Consider the following 16,193-nt stretch of genomic DNA (forward strand, 5'->3'; position numbering starts at 1 on the left):
GGAGACGGCCCAAGGTCATACAACAAGTCAAAAACAGAGCCTGAGACTAGAATCAATATTTTGAGTTCTCAGATCACTGTTCAGAAAACATCACACTGTGTTAAAGTCACTGTAAGGAAAATAAGAGGCAAAATAAGACAAAACCAAAAAATTTCTTGTTCAAAGCCATATGGATATTCAGGGCTTGTTGGCTATGATTAATATTCTGTAATTACAATTGAAAGAGAATGAATTCCTAAAAGAAATAATATGAGCATAAATAAAGGGAAGATGGAAATCAAGTGCTCTTATAGTTCAATATAGATGACTTCGGCTTTTAACTGTAGCTAAATCACAAGCCAGCTATGTGGTCTAGACTTTTAAAGGAGCAGCTTTACTGACATTTAAAACCTACCTTTAAGGATCCACCTATGCAGCTGTGTGAAGCTATACTGCATTCATTTTCTCCACTAAGTAATGTTCTACTGTAGAAATAAACCATACTTGATTTATCCATTTAAAGCAAAACAAAACAAAAAACCCAGACTTGATAGATAAGGGCTAATGATTCATCCAGTCTGAATTCTTTCTGCTAGAGATCTCAAGTGATATGAAGAGTGAAAAGTAAACATTTTTGACGTTAATGATCTCTTCTAGATCGCTCTTCAGACATGTTTCTTTGTTTAACTTTTTACCTACCTGTTATATATAGCCATCTATTTTGGTTCAGTGGTTCTAGGAACACTTTCCATAAAATGATTTAAATCAGTATTAAAAATGCAATCTACCAGGGCACATGTGTGGCTTAGTCAGTTAAGTGTCCAACTCTGGATTTCGGCTCAGGTCATGATCTCAGGGTCCGAAGAGCGGTCCCCAAGTTGGGCTCCATGCCAGGTATACAGCCTGCTTAGGATTCTCTCTCTTCCTCTCTCTTTGCTCCTCTGCCCGCCCACCCGCTCACTCCCTTTCATTCAAAACTGAATACATAAAAAAAAAAAAAGCAATCTACTACCAAGTTTCCAGCCCCCTTTCTAATAATTTCTAATAAACTGGTTGTTCTTTTGGGCTTGGCTTTTTCAGCCTTGTACCTGACGGAATGCGTTTATTATCTCGGTGGCCATCCTGAGTCAAATGGCCTGATCTCCAGTTTTGATATTCTTCCAGTTACTCATACAAGTCTCCAGAGCAGTGGTTCTCTGCTGGGGGTGATGAGGCCAATACCAAGGGGCACTGGGTGTGGAGGAGGAGCGTGTGCGCTGCTGGAATCTAATGGGCAGAGGAGGCCAGTGGTGCTAACCCTCCTCTAGGGCACACGGCAGCTCCTCCACAACAACAAACAACAGACCGAAACATCAATAGTGCCAACGTTCAGAAATCCTGTTCTGGAGACTTTCAAATTTGTTCAAGCTGGATTCTTAGAAATTTGACCTTATAAATAAAAGAAATATCATTCTGACTTGGCCTGGTGGATCTTAGCTTCAGGGAGAGATACTGAAGGACACAAAACCTGAAAAATGTCAGAGATCATCTAATTCAATCCATTATTTGACCAAAGCCAGAGATAGAGGCCTAAAAAGGAGAAATCCTTAGAACTCTAGCCTTCACCTTCATGTGGGCTGGCAAACTATGGCACATGGCCAAATCTTGCCTGCTGCCTCTTTTTGTAAATAAAGTTTTATTGGAATAGTCACACTCATTTGTTTACATATTGTATACAGCTACTTCATACTACAATGGTAGCATTGAGTAGACAGAGGCCATATAAACTGCAAGCCTAAAATATTTGCTATCTGACCGTTTACAGAAAGTCTGTCAACCCCTGAGGTAAAAGGAGGGCCAACTGTCTCCCTCAATGTCACATCCACAGTTCAGAAATGTTCCTTAAGCACTTCGGATTTTCTCTTAATGTTCACTGATAGACCTTTTGTGGATAAGTTTACTTTATTGAACTATATATAGCAGTTCCTCTGCTTTATTGAACTATATATACCAGTACCTCTAGTATTAATAAAGATAATTTTTATATCTCTATTTTTATCTTTGTTAATTTTAAGGTTTTAAAGAATGGTCTTTCATTCCAAGTATACCAGCATTTGATGAATTGATCAATTCTCTCTTGTTTATTTTATACACATCATGATTTCAAACTCTGATCACTCTTTGATAAAGGATTCTTAACCTTAAGTAACTATAGGTAGGCATACACTATACCTTGGGTAACTATATCTGATGTATGAACCATAGGTAATGGCCTTTTCACTGCTGAAACTATTGCTGATAGCTTGACAGGGTTTTAGACACACATATAATCAGTTACACCATTAACTTATAATCTTCATTTCTTAAGACATTTGTTAAGTCTTAGCTAAAGCTAATTCTTAAGTCTTGCAAATGTCTTGTCGCCATCTGGTGGCAAAAGAGGTAACTGAGGCTTTCTAATAACATGGAGTCTCTGGGGCGCCTGGGTGGCTCAGTGGCTTAAAGCCTCTGCCTTGGGCTCAGGTCATGGTCTCAGGGTCCTGGGATGGAGCCCCACATCGGGCTCTCTGCTCAGCAGGGAGCCTGCTTCCTCCTCTCTCTCTGCCTGCCTCTCTGTCTACTTGTGATCTCTGGCTGTCAAATAGATGGATAAAATCTTAAAAAAAAAAAAAAATAACATGGAGTCTCTTCTGACCTTTGGCCATTACTGTACGCACTTTGCCTCCATGTAACAACTCCCTCCTCTGCTCATCTTCTTCTAGAATAGATAAAAATTAGTGTTATCAAGATGAGGATCTGCCACAACCTCAAAAAGCCAAAAAACACAGAAGTGTGCTGGAGCTGACAGGATCCTGAGAGATCTTCAAATCTAAAAGCCTCCACTATCCAGCTGGAGAAGACAGATGTATTCAGTAAGCAAAGGGCAGAGCCAGGGCACCACACTTTCTCTCATGCCACTAACGCTGTAAGAAGACTGGATTATTTTTCCGAATGCAGCCAATGCAAAGCTGAATTTATGTACACATTGTACTTTTTTTTTTTTTTGATTATGTATGTATGTATGTATGTATGTATTTGACAGAGAGAGAGAGACACAGTGAGAGAGGGAACACAAGCAGGGGAGAAGTGGGCTCCCTGCTTGGCAGGGAGCCCAACATGGGGCTTGAACCCAGGACCCTGGGATCATGACTTGAGCCAAAGGCAGAGGCTTAACGACTGAGCCACCCAGTCGCCCCTGTAATCTCTTTTTAACAGTCTCTCAGTTTTAGAATCAGCACATTAAATTGTGGGGACAACAATCATTTCTTGAGGTTCATATTATTTCTCTTAAAAATATTTGATCATGGGGTGCCTGGGTGTCTCAGTTGGTTGAGCAACTGCCTTAGGCTCAGGTCACAGTCCTGGAGTCCAGGATGGAGTCCCTCGTCCGGCTTCCTGCTTGGTGGGGAGTCTGATTCTCCCTCTGACCCTCCCCCTCCTCATGCTCTCTTTCTCAAATAAATAAATAAAATCTTAAAAAATTTTTTTTGATCATGAATCTTTCCTCAGGTAGCTACTTCCAGTTCCCTGCCCCACTCGCAGTGGCTTTAGAGAACTGCAACAAGTCCTTCCACCTAGTGTTGGGAGCAGGGAGCAAGCCTGACAGAAAAACTAAAATACAAAGTAAAATCAAAGTCAAGAGAACCATAGTGATCCTGCAAGCCATACTGACCCTCCTTTAGGGGAAGAGCCACTGGAGCGCACCTGGGAGGTAGACCCTCCTGATCCAATCACTTGCTCAGAAGTTGGCTCTGTGGATTTATTTTCTGTCCCAGCCACACATCCTTTTCCATTTCTGGGACTCTCTTCTTTCTACTTAACATCTCTCCATTTGCCCACTTGTCTCAATGATGAGGATGATGAAAACTAAACAAACACAGACTATATGAACTTCCTTAAAAAAAGGAGTTCATTTTGGATGCTTCAGTTACTTCTGGATAAAGACCCAAAAGAGCACATTTTATGAACTGTTATTTAATGTTCCCCATTCCCAAGGCTACTAGTTAAAAGTAAAGGAGCTGCTCTGTTCTTAAGGCCTCAATAAATAGTTTCTTTTTCATAAATGGACTGAAATTTCTCCCACGTTGAAGTTTTGCGTTTCATATGAGGAATCTAGCTCATCAGATGCTAAGTTGGAAAGATTAAATAACTGACCTCTATTTTACTTTATTTCATTTAATTTTATTTGATTTTATTTTAAGTAAGCTCTAGGTCCAATGCAGAGCTTGAACTCACAACCCCAAGATCAAGAGTTACATGCTCTACCAACTGAGCCAGCCAGGCACCCATAAACAATTGACCTTTAAAAACAAACATGTTTTTAAACTTCTACAAGAAGTTTTTTCCTTATTGTGGACATCATGGCTTTTTAGTCAAAAAGTTTAAGTGACTAGAATATGTTCAAGGATTTAATATCTTGATATGGATACTGCTAAACAAGTGTTTCTTCAATTTCTGCCTCCCAAATAATAAATACCATTTCAAGAGCTGGATAAAAACAAACACTCAGGGGCACCTGTGTGGCTTAGTTGGTTGGGCGACTGCCTTCAGCTCAGGTCATGATCCTGGAGTCCCGGGATCGAGTCCCACATCAGGCTCCCAGCTCCAAGGGGAGTCTGCTTCTCCCTCTGACCTTCTCCCCTCTCATGCTCTCTCACTGTCTCTCTCTCAAAGAAATAAATAAAAAATAAAATCTTAAAAACACACACACACACACACACACACACACACACAAACAAACACTCAAAACTGAAATAAGAATAATAGGCCTAGCCTGCTCAAAGTTTACTCATTATTACCAGAGCACCCAACCAACTGGAAGCAAATTAAAGGGCAAAGAACACCTGTAGAGTAACCCAAGGTCTAGGACAGAGCTCAGCATACTGTTTTGGTAGATTGACTGCAGTTATGGCCCCAGTTCTTCACACTTTCCTCTACCGATTTCTCTTACACTAACTCTGGACTTGGCCACATGGTTTGCTTTGGTCAAGTGGACAGTAGCAAGCTTGGGGCAAGCAGAGGCCTGCACAGAGACTTTCATCTTTCCACTTCCTCTCTTGCGCTCTTATCACCACCACTACAACATGCCTGAGCTAGAAGGCTAGAAGAGACGCATGGAGGAGAGCTGAGCTGACTTAGCCAACAGTATCCTAAAGAAGCTAGACTCAGGCTGACCTTCGGGCTGACTGCAGAACTATGCGTAAGCCCAGCCCAAATCAGCTAAGGTTGGCCGGACCAGCACTGCCTTCCTGACCCTTACATTCATAAGAAATGATAAACTGTTACAGTTTCAGGCAATGATGGAGTTTGGGGATAGTCTACTACATAACATTACTGTGGTAACAGATACAGCATTCAGTGCTTTCTGTACTCATTCTGAGAATGCCTAATACATAGACATTTATACAAGGTTTCCACATAAAACTGCTATTTACTCTGAAACAAAGAACTTTGAATAATTCAGCTTTCCAGAATGGGAAAAGTTTCTACTAAAAAATTCTATCTGTAAAAATACTAACTGCAGCACCTATTTACAGGCAACAAATTTTTGCTCATCCTTTAAGCCTTACCTGCTCTGTGAAGACTTTTCCGTTACACTGTGCAGGGTTGTTTTGTTTTGTTTTGTTTTAGGCTCCAATGTGTCTTGTACAGCCTTCTAGCAATGGACTTGTCTCACTGTATTATAATGAACTATTTGAATTTCTCTTTTACCATGGACTAGCTATGAGTTTCTTACACAGTGGCTAAATCCCTTCACCTTTGTACCCTGAGAACAATGCCTGAGACACACGAAGTGAATGTTAAGTGAATGAATGATGACAAATGCAAAGACAACTGAGAGGTATACTCTGTCCCAGGAACTTAAGAGTTTAATATTAAAAAGGCACATGTAAACACAGAGTTATACTGTAAGTCGAAATGCTATAATCAAGCTATAAAGTGTTTAGAAGTAGCCATTTTATGTGTATAGAAGTAAGAGGGCTGGGCGGGAAAGGTTTCAAAGAACTACCTAAGCCAGAATTTGAGGCAAAGGTTGTTGCCAGTTGGACAGGAGTACTGGTGTGCTAGCACCAACTTTTGCAGGGGTGAGGGTGGAGGGAAATACCTGATTTGTAATATTTGCTGATGTTTGTGGTGAAAATACCCCCATCATGGCTGTTTTGGAGTTAAAAACTGGCTGGCGAAATTCCTGAATATTGAACAGGTCTCCCTAGCTAAAGGAGCTGGCTCCAGCATACCACTGGATGGGGAAATAGGATGGATTCCGGGAGAGGGAATTCTAGGTAGAACAAACAGGTCCTACAACTACAACTAACAAAACACATGGTCAGTCTGGGAAATTACAAGTAGCATACTGCTGAAGAGCAAAGGAGAAGACAGTCACTGGCTAGATGGAGAAAAGCTTAGTTCACCACCCGAGGTACATGGACTATATCCTACAGGTGAGCCACTCAAGAGTTTTAAGGAAGGGAGTGACACGACCGCATCTAGTCTTTAAAGAGATCACCCTGTCAGAATTGGAGAGAGTCAATAAGAGGAGAAATTAGATAGGAAGGCTAGCTGGGCAGCTACTGTAGTCCAGAAAAGTAGTATAGGGTCCTGAGGAAAGGCAGTAACGGAGGATCTGGAAGGGAGACTGACAAGATTTTGGAGGCAAATCTTTAGGGCTTGATAGTCTCTTATATGTGGAAGGTGGTGATAAAGAGGAAGGAGTAGACAATACCTCTTAGGCTTTTAGTTTATGTGTCTAGGAGGACGGCAATGGAACAGGCAAATAAGAAATGAATGAAAAATTGTCTTGGATACGTGTGCGTGTGCACATGAATGCAAACACACACGCACAAACTGTGTAGCAGTGGCGTAGAGGGAAGGGGAAGTAGGGAAGGTAACAATCAGTTTGATGGATTTGAAATGCCCATTGAACATCAAAAGTACACACAGTCAGTAGTGACTCAGTAACTCAGAGAAAAAGTTTAGCCAAAAAAGATTTTGGAGTTGCCATCATCATAATGGGACAGTTAAAACTATGGAAGTAGATGACATTGCCTAGGGGGAAGAACCCTGCCATTTAGATTAGACCAGGTCACAATCTAATCAAACTAGATCCAACTTCCCTTTGGAATGATCCCATTCAGGTGACTCCTGAGAAAAAGGACTAGAAGAGGAAATACACTAGCACAAGGAGACTGAATAGGAGTTACTCCCTTCAAATACAAAATATGACAAAACAAAACCAAATGCACATGGAATATAATCATGGTTTTCCATCTTAAGCCAGTACTGCAGGACCTAATAGGTTTCGCTCTTTTTGGAGCTCATCAGCTGCAGGTAACGGCTCACATCTATTCTCGATACAGCATTTTTTCATCTCCAAGCCTCCCACTCACAGTCTTCCATTTACCAATTCTTGGTAATTCTTGGTAATTCTGCCAATTCTTGGAATTTCCTTAGCACTAACTCAAAGAAGCTTTACATTTAGGTCCTGGAGGCTTTGCTCGGGCAAAGTACCATATTATTATTCTTGCTAAACTCCCCAAAGCTGACTAACTACAGCCTAGACTTATCACCTGCCATACAAGATGGTTTACTCTACTCTTAGAACACTGCAGAACAGATCCAATCACATGAGTCCTCGGAGGCCTCTATCTGTCCAGATAATCCTGCTGGCCCTGACATCCCCACCTTCTTATCTCCAAATTTTTAGGGCTATTTCTTCATCCCTTTCCTTTATGCTTCTGGTAGTAAATCTAGAATCAAGGTTAACTTGAGAGAAAAAGGAACAAAATAAAATTAATACATAGAAATCGTTAAAGCGGAATATTTTATTGTGATATTTACTGAGAATACACTGTACAGCCCATGTAGGCATATACAAATATGTGCCAAACACTGGCATCCAAGGATATATGACCATTTGTGTTATAGGGAGTGGAGGAGAACCATATATATATATAAAATTTACTTTTTTTAAAAAAAGATTTTATTTATTTATTTGACACACAGGGGGAGGGAGAGAGAGAGAGAGAGAGAGAGAGATCACACACAAGTAGGCAGGCAGAGAGAGGGGGAAGCAAGCTCCCTGCTGAGCAGAGATGTGGGGCTCGATCCCAGGACCCTGAGATCAATACCTGAGCTGAAGGCAGAGGCTTAACTCACAGAGCCACCCAGGCGCCCCTATTATTTACTTTTATATGCATAGATGACTTTAGGAACTGGGTGGCTATAGTACAGGAGGTTGAAAAGAGACTTAATTGTATACCGTTTTGAATTTTGAACAATTATTCAAAAAATAAAAATTAACCTCAATATTTCTCTTGTGCACTGAGCTATGTGTTGACAGGATGATGCTGACAGATCTGAGTCTGAAACTCACAAGGCCTTTGTTTCTGTGGTTCTTAGAGCCTCTTTTTCATATTCTCAGAGTCTTAATCCCTTAGCATTTTCACAGAACCAGAACCTCAGAAGAGAACATTATTTTAGTTTTGTTTAGCAACTGTTTAGTTTAAACATAAATGCCTTAATATTTAAAAAAAAAAGTGAGCTCTCAAAAATACCTCCTACTGCTTTCCTTTATAGTTTCTCACCTTTCTTAATGAAGTAACATCAAATAACTGGAGTGAAAAAAAGGCAGGAAAGAAAAAAGAAAAGAGAATTGAAAGTGACATTTCTAAAAAGAATATAAAGAGAAACACAGAAAAGGATCTGTGAAAGGAAGAAGAAACAAAAATGTATAAGTTTGATAAAAGTCTGTAGCCTGTATTTCAGTGGCTCACTCAGCAAATGAAAAAGGTATTTATATTTATGACCACTACGTTTTAAGAATGGCAGCCTGACATAAAGGTAGGATTCATGAATCCAAAACTAAAATTTGTGTCACCACTCTACAGCCATTGCCAAGTCTCCGGAAATTAATCAGCCTCACTTAATGCTTATCCTGACATTCAAGAAAAAAACTATGAACAACAAAATTCTTTTTTTAATCACCATTTGGTGGCTAGAAGAAAGTATTTTCAGCCAACTTGCAGACAAAAACTATGTAAAAAACCTTATACTAGATGTCTCACAACGCACAGAAAACACAACTTAGTTTGTACCTTGGCTCTAATGAGGCAGTGTGTGCTCATATGGCTTGCTGATGGTGCTCTAACAGGCGGTATGTGCTAGTATGGCTTGGTGATGGTATACAGCCAGCAGCTGTTCAACTGGTGCCTTCCACTGTTGAATATTTTCACTATCATCCCTGACTCTAGTATCACACATCTACGAATCCATGTGGCCTCACCAATATTTCTAGGTGGGCCAAGGACCACACCTGTGAAAATGCAGGGAGAATCCAGAACTGAGTGTGTCCATGACACCTGAACATGTCCTTGTGTCAGAGTTATCAAGCTACTGGTTGATAAAGGTGGCTCTAATAAAGAGTGTGATTCTGAAAAAATACTCATTAGTACTGAAGGAAGTACTCTTTCTTTGGGATGGGTCAGAAAAAGAACTGCAGAGTTGGGAGATCATCAGCCAAATCTCCTGTCCACTGCAGAAATCCCTTCCACAATATGTGAATCCAGTAAACCTCTGCTTGACCATTTCCACTGAAAGGAAGCTAGTTCTCTTTTTCTTGGAACATCTTATTCCAACAGTCTCATTCAACACAGGTAGGGTCCTCCTAATTGGTATCTGGATCTTTCTCTTCTAGGTCCCTAAAAAAGCAATTTCAAAATCCAGCTCTCCACTTTTTTCAACACTTTATCTTTCATCGAGTTTTAACTCTCGAGGTCCAAGAGTTACTTCACCGTTGACTTGGGCATGATCTCTCTCCTCCTCTTTACTCCTGTTTTCTAACTACCTCTGAGATACAGGTTATTCTATTTAAAAACACCAATACTCAGTATCTCTCCATTTCTTTAAACTCTCTTCACAACATATATGCTTCACAACATATATGTTGCTGTGTATTTTCTCTTGTTTAAAAACTGAATATTATTATTATTTTCTACAATCTGTGTGTGTTTTAACTTTGTCACTTTGTATTTTCATCATTCTCATTTTCCTTTGCATCTCAAAAAAGATATTTTATAACTTTCTTTAAGGATCCAGTAATGGCAATTCTTCATTTTTTTTGTCCAATACCTTAATTTTGCCCTTGCAAAATATTTTTACGGGATATGGAATTCTAGGTTGATAATTATTTTCTTTCAGAACAATTCAGGTATCATTCCACTGTGTCTGGTTTCCTCTGCTGCTATTGAGAAATCAGCTATTAGTCTCCTTTGAAGGCAATGTCTTTTTTCCCTGACTGCTTTTAAGATCTTTGGCTATGAGGTATGTCTGTAATGTACAGATTTTTCTTTTTTAATCCTGCTGGAGATTTGTTGGATCTTATTAAATATTGCCTCTGTCCCATATTCTCTTTTCTTCTTCTAGTATTCCAATTTGAACACTTTATCTCCCATGTCCCTTAAACTCTATTTTTGTCTGTCCTTCTGTGCTGTTTGTCCATATAATTTCCTCAGTTCTACCTCCCAATTCAGGAATAATTGTGTTTATTTATTTTTTTTTATTTTCCTGAACATTATCTACTATATTCAATTCATGATTAACAAATCCTGTCGATCGATTCTGCCTTCAAATCTCTGATTTATTCCTGAATACTTGGTTCTATTGTTATCATCCTAGTTTGGGGCCTTACCTGTTTTTAGCTAAGTTAGAGGGGTCTGTGCAATCTAAAACTTAGCATGCATACCATTAAGGCTTTTTTATTTCTATATTTCTAAAATATGGAGTTGTTACATTGGTCTCCTATTACAGAATCTTCATCATCTCCTTCTACTTAATGATGGGTTGAGCCCTAAAATACCATCTTTCCAGGATCTGGTCCCACGCGGACTATCCAACTAAGCACAGATTCTCAGCTCCAAACAGGTTTATTTTCTTTCTGTCCCCTGCACAAGCCATGTGCATTTCTGCTAACATGCTTTGGATCCACAGTCTTTTTACCAAAGTATGCCAATCCTTTCAGGCCTTTCTCTTTTGTAAAGTTTCCCCTGATAAATCTCAACATGCTCACTCTGCTTTCTGATTTCCCTGAACCCTCGTGTGTGTTGTATATATTTCAATTCTATACTCAGATACAATTCTTTAGTATTTGAAGTTAAATTATAAGTAGCTTAGCTAGAATTCTAAGTTAGGTAAACTCCTAAAATTCTAAGTTAGGTAAAACTCCAAAGTTTATGCTTTCTATTATATAAAACTGCATCTTACATTCAATAAATAATTGATTTGTATAAAAAAAGGAACCAGATGCTATAAAATCAGACATAACAATGCTTTACAATTAACTGATTTATCTTAGCTAGGTTGGAACAAAACAGAATTTTAAATGGCATTAAAATTTTTAAACTTTATTCATTTAAGTACATTTCTCAGGAAATGCCCTCAAAAGGAATTCTGCAGCAGCTTTCAAGTAAAGACAAACATTAGTTCCTCCAAATAAAATTACTCACTCTCTGAATACCTAATCAAGCTTCATAAAACCATCCTGCAGGGTAAATGCTAACCCCTGTCACTGTAAGCCTAAAGTAACAGCTTACACATCTGGAAGTTCATTCCAGGGATCACTCCCAGTGTTAAGGAAAAGATACTGAAAGCCTAGTTTTATAAATTATACTTTGTTGATAAACAACCAGTCCAGTTAACAATAGGTTGCATTACACATATTTACTCCATTCACTTTATAACAAATAGTCATCGTCTTTGGACTGGACTTCAATAATCGTGAGAGCAAATGTTATTTGGGGTTTATAATGCAGAACCTTCCTTCGGCACTGAAGTGCTCTTGTCTGTCTTTTAATACATAAGAAATCAAATTGAGCCTTGAATTATCTTGAATAATTTATAGAGTCAGTTTTTAACAGATTTATATTATGTATGTAAATTTTTCATATGTATCATAATGCATATATGTATTTTACATAAATATTTTTACAAATATATGAAAAAGAACCCTCTTGGCATGTAGATTTTTGGAAAACAGTTGCTTAATTCTAGGCCAATAAGGGAGGACAGACTGGGAAAAGTAAACTATCCTTAGTATTTCTCTCATAGGACAGTGTTTATCTCTCTTACCTTTCCTGTCCCGTCCTTCATCAACACATACTGGCAGACTTCCTAGGGCAATGCAGAAATCCAGACAAGAGAAGGAAGCACACTAAAATAATGGAGGACAGGCTACAGGAGATGGACAGTGTCAGACATCATGTGGGAGAAAAGAAGGAATTATCACAGTTAGCCACTTTGTTCAAGAGAAACTAAAGCTAGTTATTTCAAAGGTAGAGAGATAAGGAAAAAAAAAAAAAGAAAGATCTTTTATTTCTTTGCAGCAAGGCTCCTTTTAATAAGAACAGAGAAGAGTAGCTGTTATTTTGGAAACGTGTTCAGAGAAACAGATATAACTTAGCAAATAGTACAAAGGGACAAAAGATAAATAAGATTTTTCCAATTTAAAAACATTAATCAAGAGATATAGGCATTGAGAAAAGAAAAAAAAAAGGCAGAACTATAATCTAGAAGGTATTAAGAGAACTGTTCTATCTTTCTTTTCCAAGAGAATACAGACTATTAAAAGCAAAGGAATCCCAATGTTTATAGGTAATAATGATGAATGAGGCATATGCATGTAAGTACCCTTAACTGCATGGTCTTACGCTATGAAGAACAATCATGTCACATTTAACAATGGAGTTCTAAAAACTGAAGAAAGTAGTCCAATGAGCTTTTTCACATCAGGCACAATCATCTGTACATATTTGCATGACGTGAAATACCTCCTCTGCCCTAGGAACTACCCATCTAGATACACGTGCTGGAAATACCACCACTGGGAGACAAGAGTCCTTCAGATTTAATTCAGACTTTGTAATTTAGTACTTTTTCCGCCAAATGCAAGAGCTAGTAAAGTTTGAAGCTACTCACACTGGCAGTTTGATTTTGTTTCTTTCAATTAGAGATAGTTTATAAAGATGGATACCTGGATGGGTCAATGTATAGGAAAAGAGGCAAAAAAGGACATGGAACCTAAGAAAAACCACTGTACAAACTTGGATACAATCAGTTGCTATTATGAATACATTACAGGGTAAAGCCTGTATGTGATGTAGGCATTTCTTAAAAAAATTTTTTTAACTTTAAGATTTTATTTTCTTAATTCATGTATAGCTAATAGGGCATTTTTTTAAAATCAATGTTCAATTTCAACAAGTCAATTAATGTCATGACATTTCTAAACAAGGTGAAGTAAAAGGCAGTTTAATGTAAGAATGAATTCATTTTTAAATTTTAATGGTTTTATTGATTCTGATAATATTTGAATAATCTATCCAAATTTGTTAAATAAAATGCATACCTCATATTCTTTTCTGCAAACTTTGGAAATATCATTTTTTGAAGATGCCTAAAAGATAACAAATTTCTCCATTAATTTATTACACATGCTATTCAATACAGAACAAAAAGAACATAAATGAGTATGTTACTTGCTGGTATGGTATTCTTTTATTTCATCAAGGAAAATCTTACGCTCCAATACTTAAAAGTTCACAAAATACAACAAACAAATTTCAGGCACATTCTTTAAAACAAATATCAGCCCCAGAACCTACCCGATATGCTAAAACTTCACTCTTTTATGGCTTTAATCTCACATAATAACAGGGTTCTTTTGTTATTTCAGAAACTAGATGACTTTGAAGGAAATGTAAATCAGAGAACTTTTTTCTTAGTTGAATTTCACTCTGTAGTAAATTTTCTTGTGAAGCTCTGCCAGGGCATTTATATTTTGCTTCTTCTTTAACCCTTTATATTCTAAATTCTCTTACTGATTTATGAGTCAATCTCCTCAGAAAAGATCCACATGTAATGGACGGGGCAACTAAAGAGGGAAAGGTTATGCCAGGCAATTTAAAAAAGTTATTTTTATGTAATTCTCTTTATGTCCCCCTAGACCCATTACAGTTCAAATCCTCTGCAACTCAGCTTCATCTCAACTGCAACTTCAGCTTCATCTGCTGGAGAAGAGCAGCAGATTGCTAGGCTGTGTGCTGCTCGGTGAGCTTTCCTCAGGCTAAATAGTACAGTGGTCTGAATGAAAGTAAAGGTGCCACCATGTCTCATGGACTCTGGTCCAGAGGCCAGTCATTAAAAGAAGAAAATAAGACAAGGCTTTCGAGCTGTGGTTTCCAGTCCACCTAAATTTCCCAGTTACGTCTACTCTCACCAGTTGGGTGTATGAGCAGCTAGGAGACCAGTTTTCCCACAGCACTCTGAGAAACCACTATGAAAATACACACAGTGAGGAAGAACTCAGGGGCCTAACTTGAATTGGACCAGAGATCTATCCAATCAAAGAGAAGTCATAGTTCACTGTTGGAGTCGTGCTCACCTTAGGAGCAGAGAAGGGATATAAGAACATGCTCAGGATAAACCCATGATAAAAGAGAGAAGGAAAGATGAAAGCTAAACAAGCCAATTGAGTCATCTGCTGTCAACCAAACATACTCTAAATTTATACAACCATTTGGAGTCACTCAGCATGGACTAAGTATCACCATGAGCAGAGTACAAAAAGCTTCAGTTCCTGTAATATTCTTTCTTCTCTCTTGCATGGCTGAGAGAAGAAAGAATAAGAAAAGGCTGAAGTCTTACATGCAGCAACCATAACTGAGAAAGCAGCAAGTCTAAAAGGAAGTGGTCTACATAAGAAATACTAAACTGGCAGTTTTTATTGGTCACCTTGCCAAAGGTATGAAGTGGGCAAAGTCTAAGACATACACACAGCTAATACTCACACTGTATGCCACGCAGCTTATGAGCCTGACTGCCCAGTATTACCTGCTTGCATGCCTGTCGACACTCCAAGGTAATAGCCAGTTCACAGCAGCCTAAGCCAACCCAACCATCAGACTTCTTAAAGACACCTTAAAAAACAAAATATTCAAATGTTTTGGTCATAAGCAGTAACAAACATAAATGGCATGCCAAACTGGTTTGTGGATCTCACTAAAAGTCAAAGCAGGTGGGGCGCCTGGGTGGCTCAGTGGGTTAAAGCCTCTGCCTTCGGCTCAGGTCATGATCCCGGGGTTCCAGGATCGAGCCCCGCATCGGGCTCTCTGCTCAGCAGGGAGCCTGCTTCCTCCTCTCTCTCTGCCTGCCTCTCTGCCTACTTGTCATCTCTCTGTCAAATAAATAAATAAAACCTTTAAAAAAAAAAAAAAAAGTCAAAGCAGGTGTCCAAAGGAAAACTAGCTGAGATAGCAGGGTCTCAAAATTATTAAGGCCCTCCTCCCACCATTACTTGGGAGTAATGCTGTCAGTCTTCTCAGAGCCCCCACAACATAATTATCAGATGCTTTGTTTTTTCTTTTCTCTCTGCCCACCCTAAACTCTCTTTAGATCATTCTCACTCTTGGGTAGACAGCGTCTCTAGAGGACACACACATAGGTTAAGGAAAGCAAGAAGAGGCCTCTTCACTTTTCAACTGTGAATCTGAGGCAAAGCTTCCAATTTAACTTAACATGCAAACAAAAAAGGGCATAAGGATTATTACATTCAAAATAGTGGGGCGCCTGGGTGGCTCAGTGGGTTAAAGCCTCTGCTTTTGTCTCCGGTTATAATCCCAGGGTCCTGGGATCGAGCCCCACATCGGGTTCTCTGCTCAGTAGGGAGCCTGCTTCCCTGCCTCTCTCTCTGCCTGCCTCTCTATCTACTTGTGATCTCTGTCAAATAAATAAATAAAATCTTAAAAAAAAACACAAAATATTAAATACCTAGAATAGTGTAAAACCCATATACTGTTTAGAAACTGATGGCTTAGTGAACAGACAGGACAGACAGGAACATTTCTTGTGGGCAAGAACTGACTTTGATGAGGCAAAATGACTATTCTGTTTCAATTTATACATAGCAGCTATTTCTCCAACCTAATTATGGTGATATCAAAAGGTGATGCAATCATAAAGTGTCCTAATGTATTTTTTACATCCATATTTGCAAGTATAAATGTCAATGCATGACTCCTAGGATAAAATTAGGAGACATAAGTAACAATTATCAAAAGAGGAAAGACATATGCTCATGGGAATGTAGCACATTCCTACTGATCTCTTTTCAGAACTACTTTAAGCTGCTTCCATGTAATATACAC

At 38.8% G+C, this 16,193-nt stretch overlaps 1 protein-coding gene across 7 annotated transcripts in view; it reads right to left on the bottom strand.

The window, feature by feature from the left end:
• RECK (reversion inducing cysteine rich protein with kazal motifs) overlaps positions 1-16,193 on the bottom strand; it is a 79,336-nt gene that overhangs the window by 41,910 nt on the left and 21,233 nt on the right. For 3 of the 7 annotated variants that reach the window (XR_006820887.1, XM_046023948.1, XM_046023950.1), the window contains 2 exons: positions 14,881-14,966; positions 13,397-13,444 (listed from right to left, as the gene is read on the bottom strand). The exons of 3 other annotated variants lie outside the window; for them this stretch is intronic. Coding sequence is in view for 3 of the 4 variants with exons in the window: in XM_046023948.1 (XP_045879904.1) it covers positions 13,397-13,444; positions 14,881-14,966 (134 nt within the window). In the remaining variant the exon portion in view is untranslated. The remainder of the gene's footprint in view (positions 1-13,396; positions 13,445-14,880; positions 14,967-16,193) is intronic. One more of the 7 variants, XM_046023949.1, reaches the window with a different exon arrangement.

This window comes from Meles meles, chromosome 11, assembly GCF_922984935.1.
Source record: "Meles meles chromosome 11, mMelMel3.1 paternal haplotype, whole genome shotgun sequence".
Classification (NCBI taxonomy): Eukaryota; Metazoa; Chordata; class Mammalia; order Carnivora; family Mustelidae; genus Meles; species Meles meles.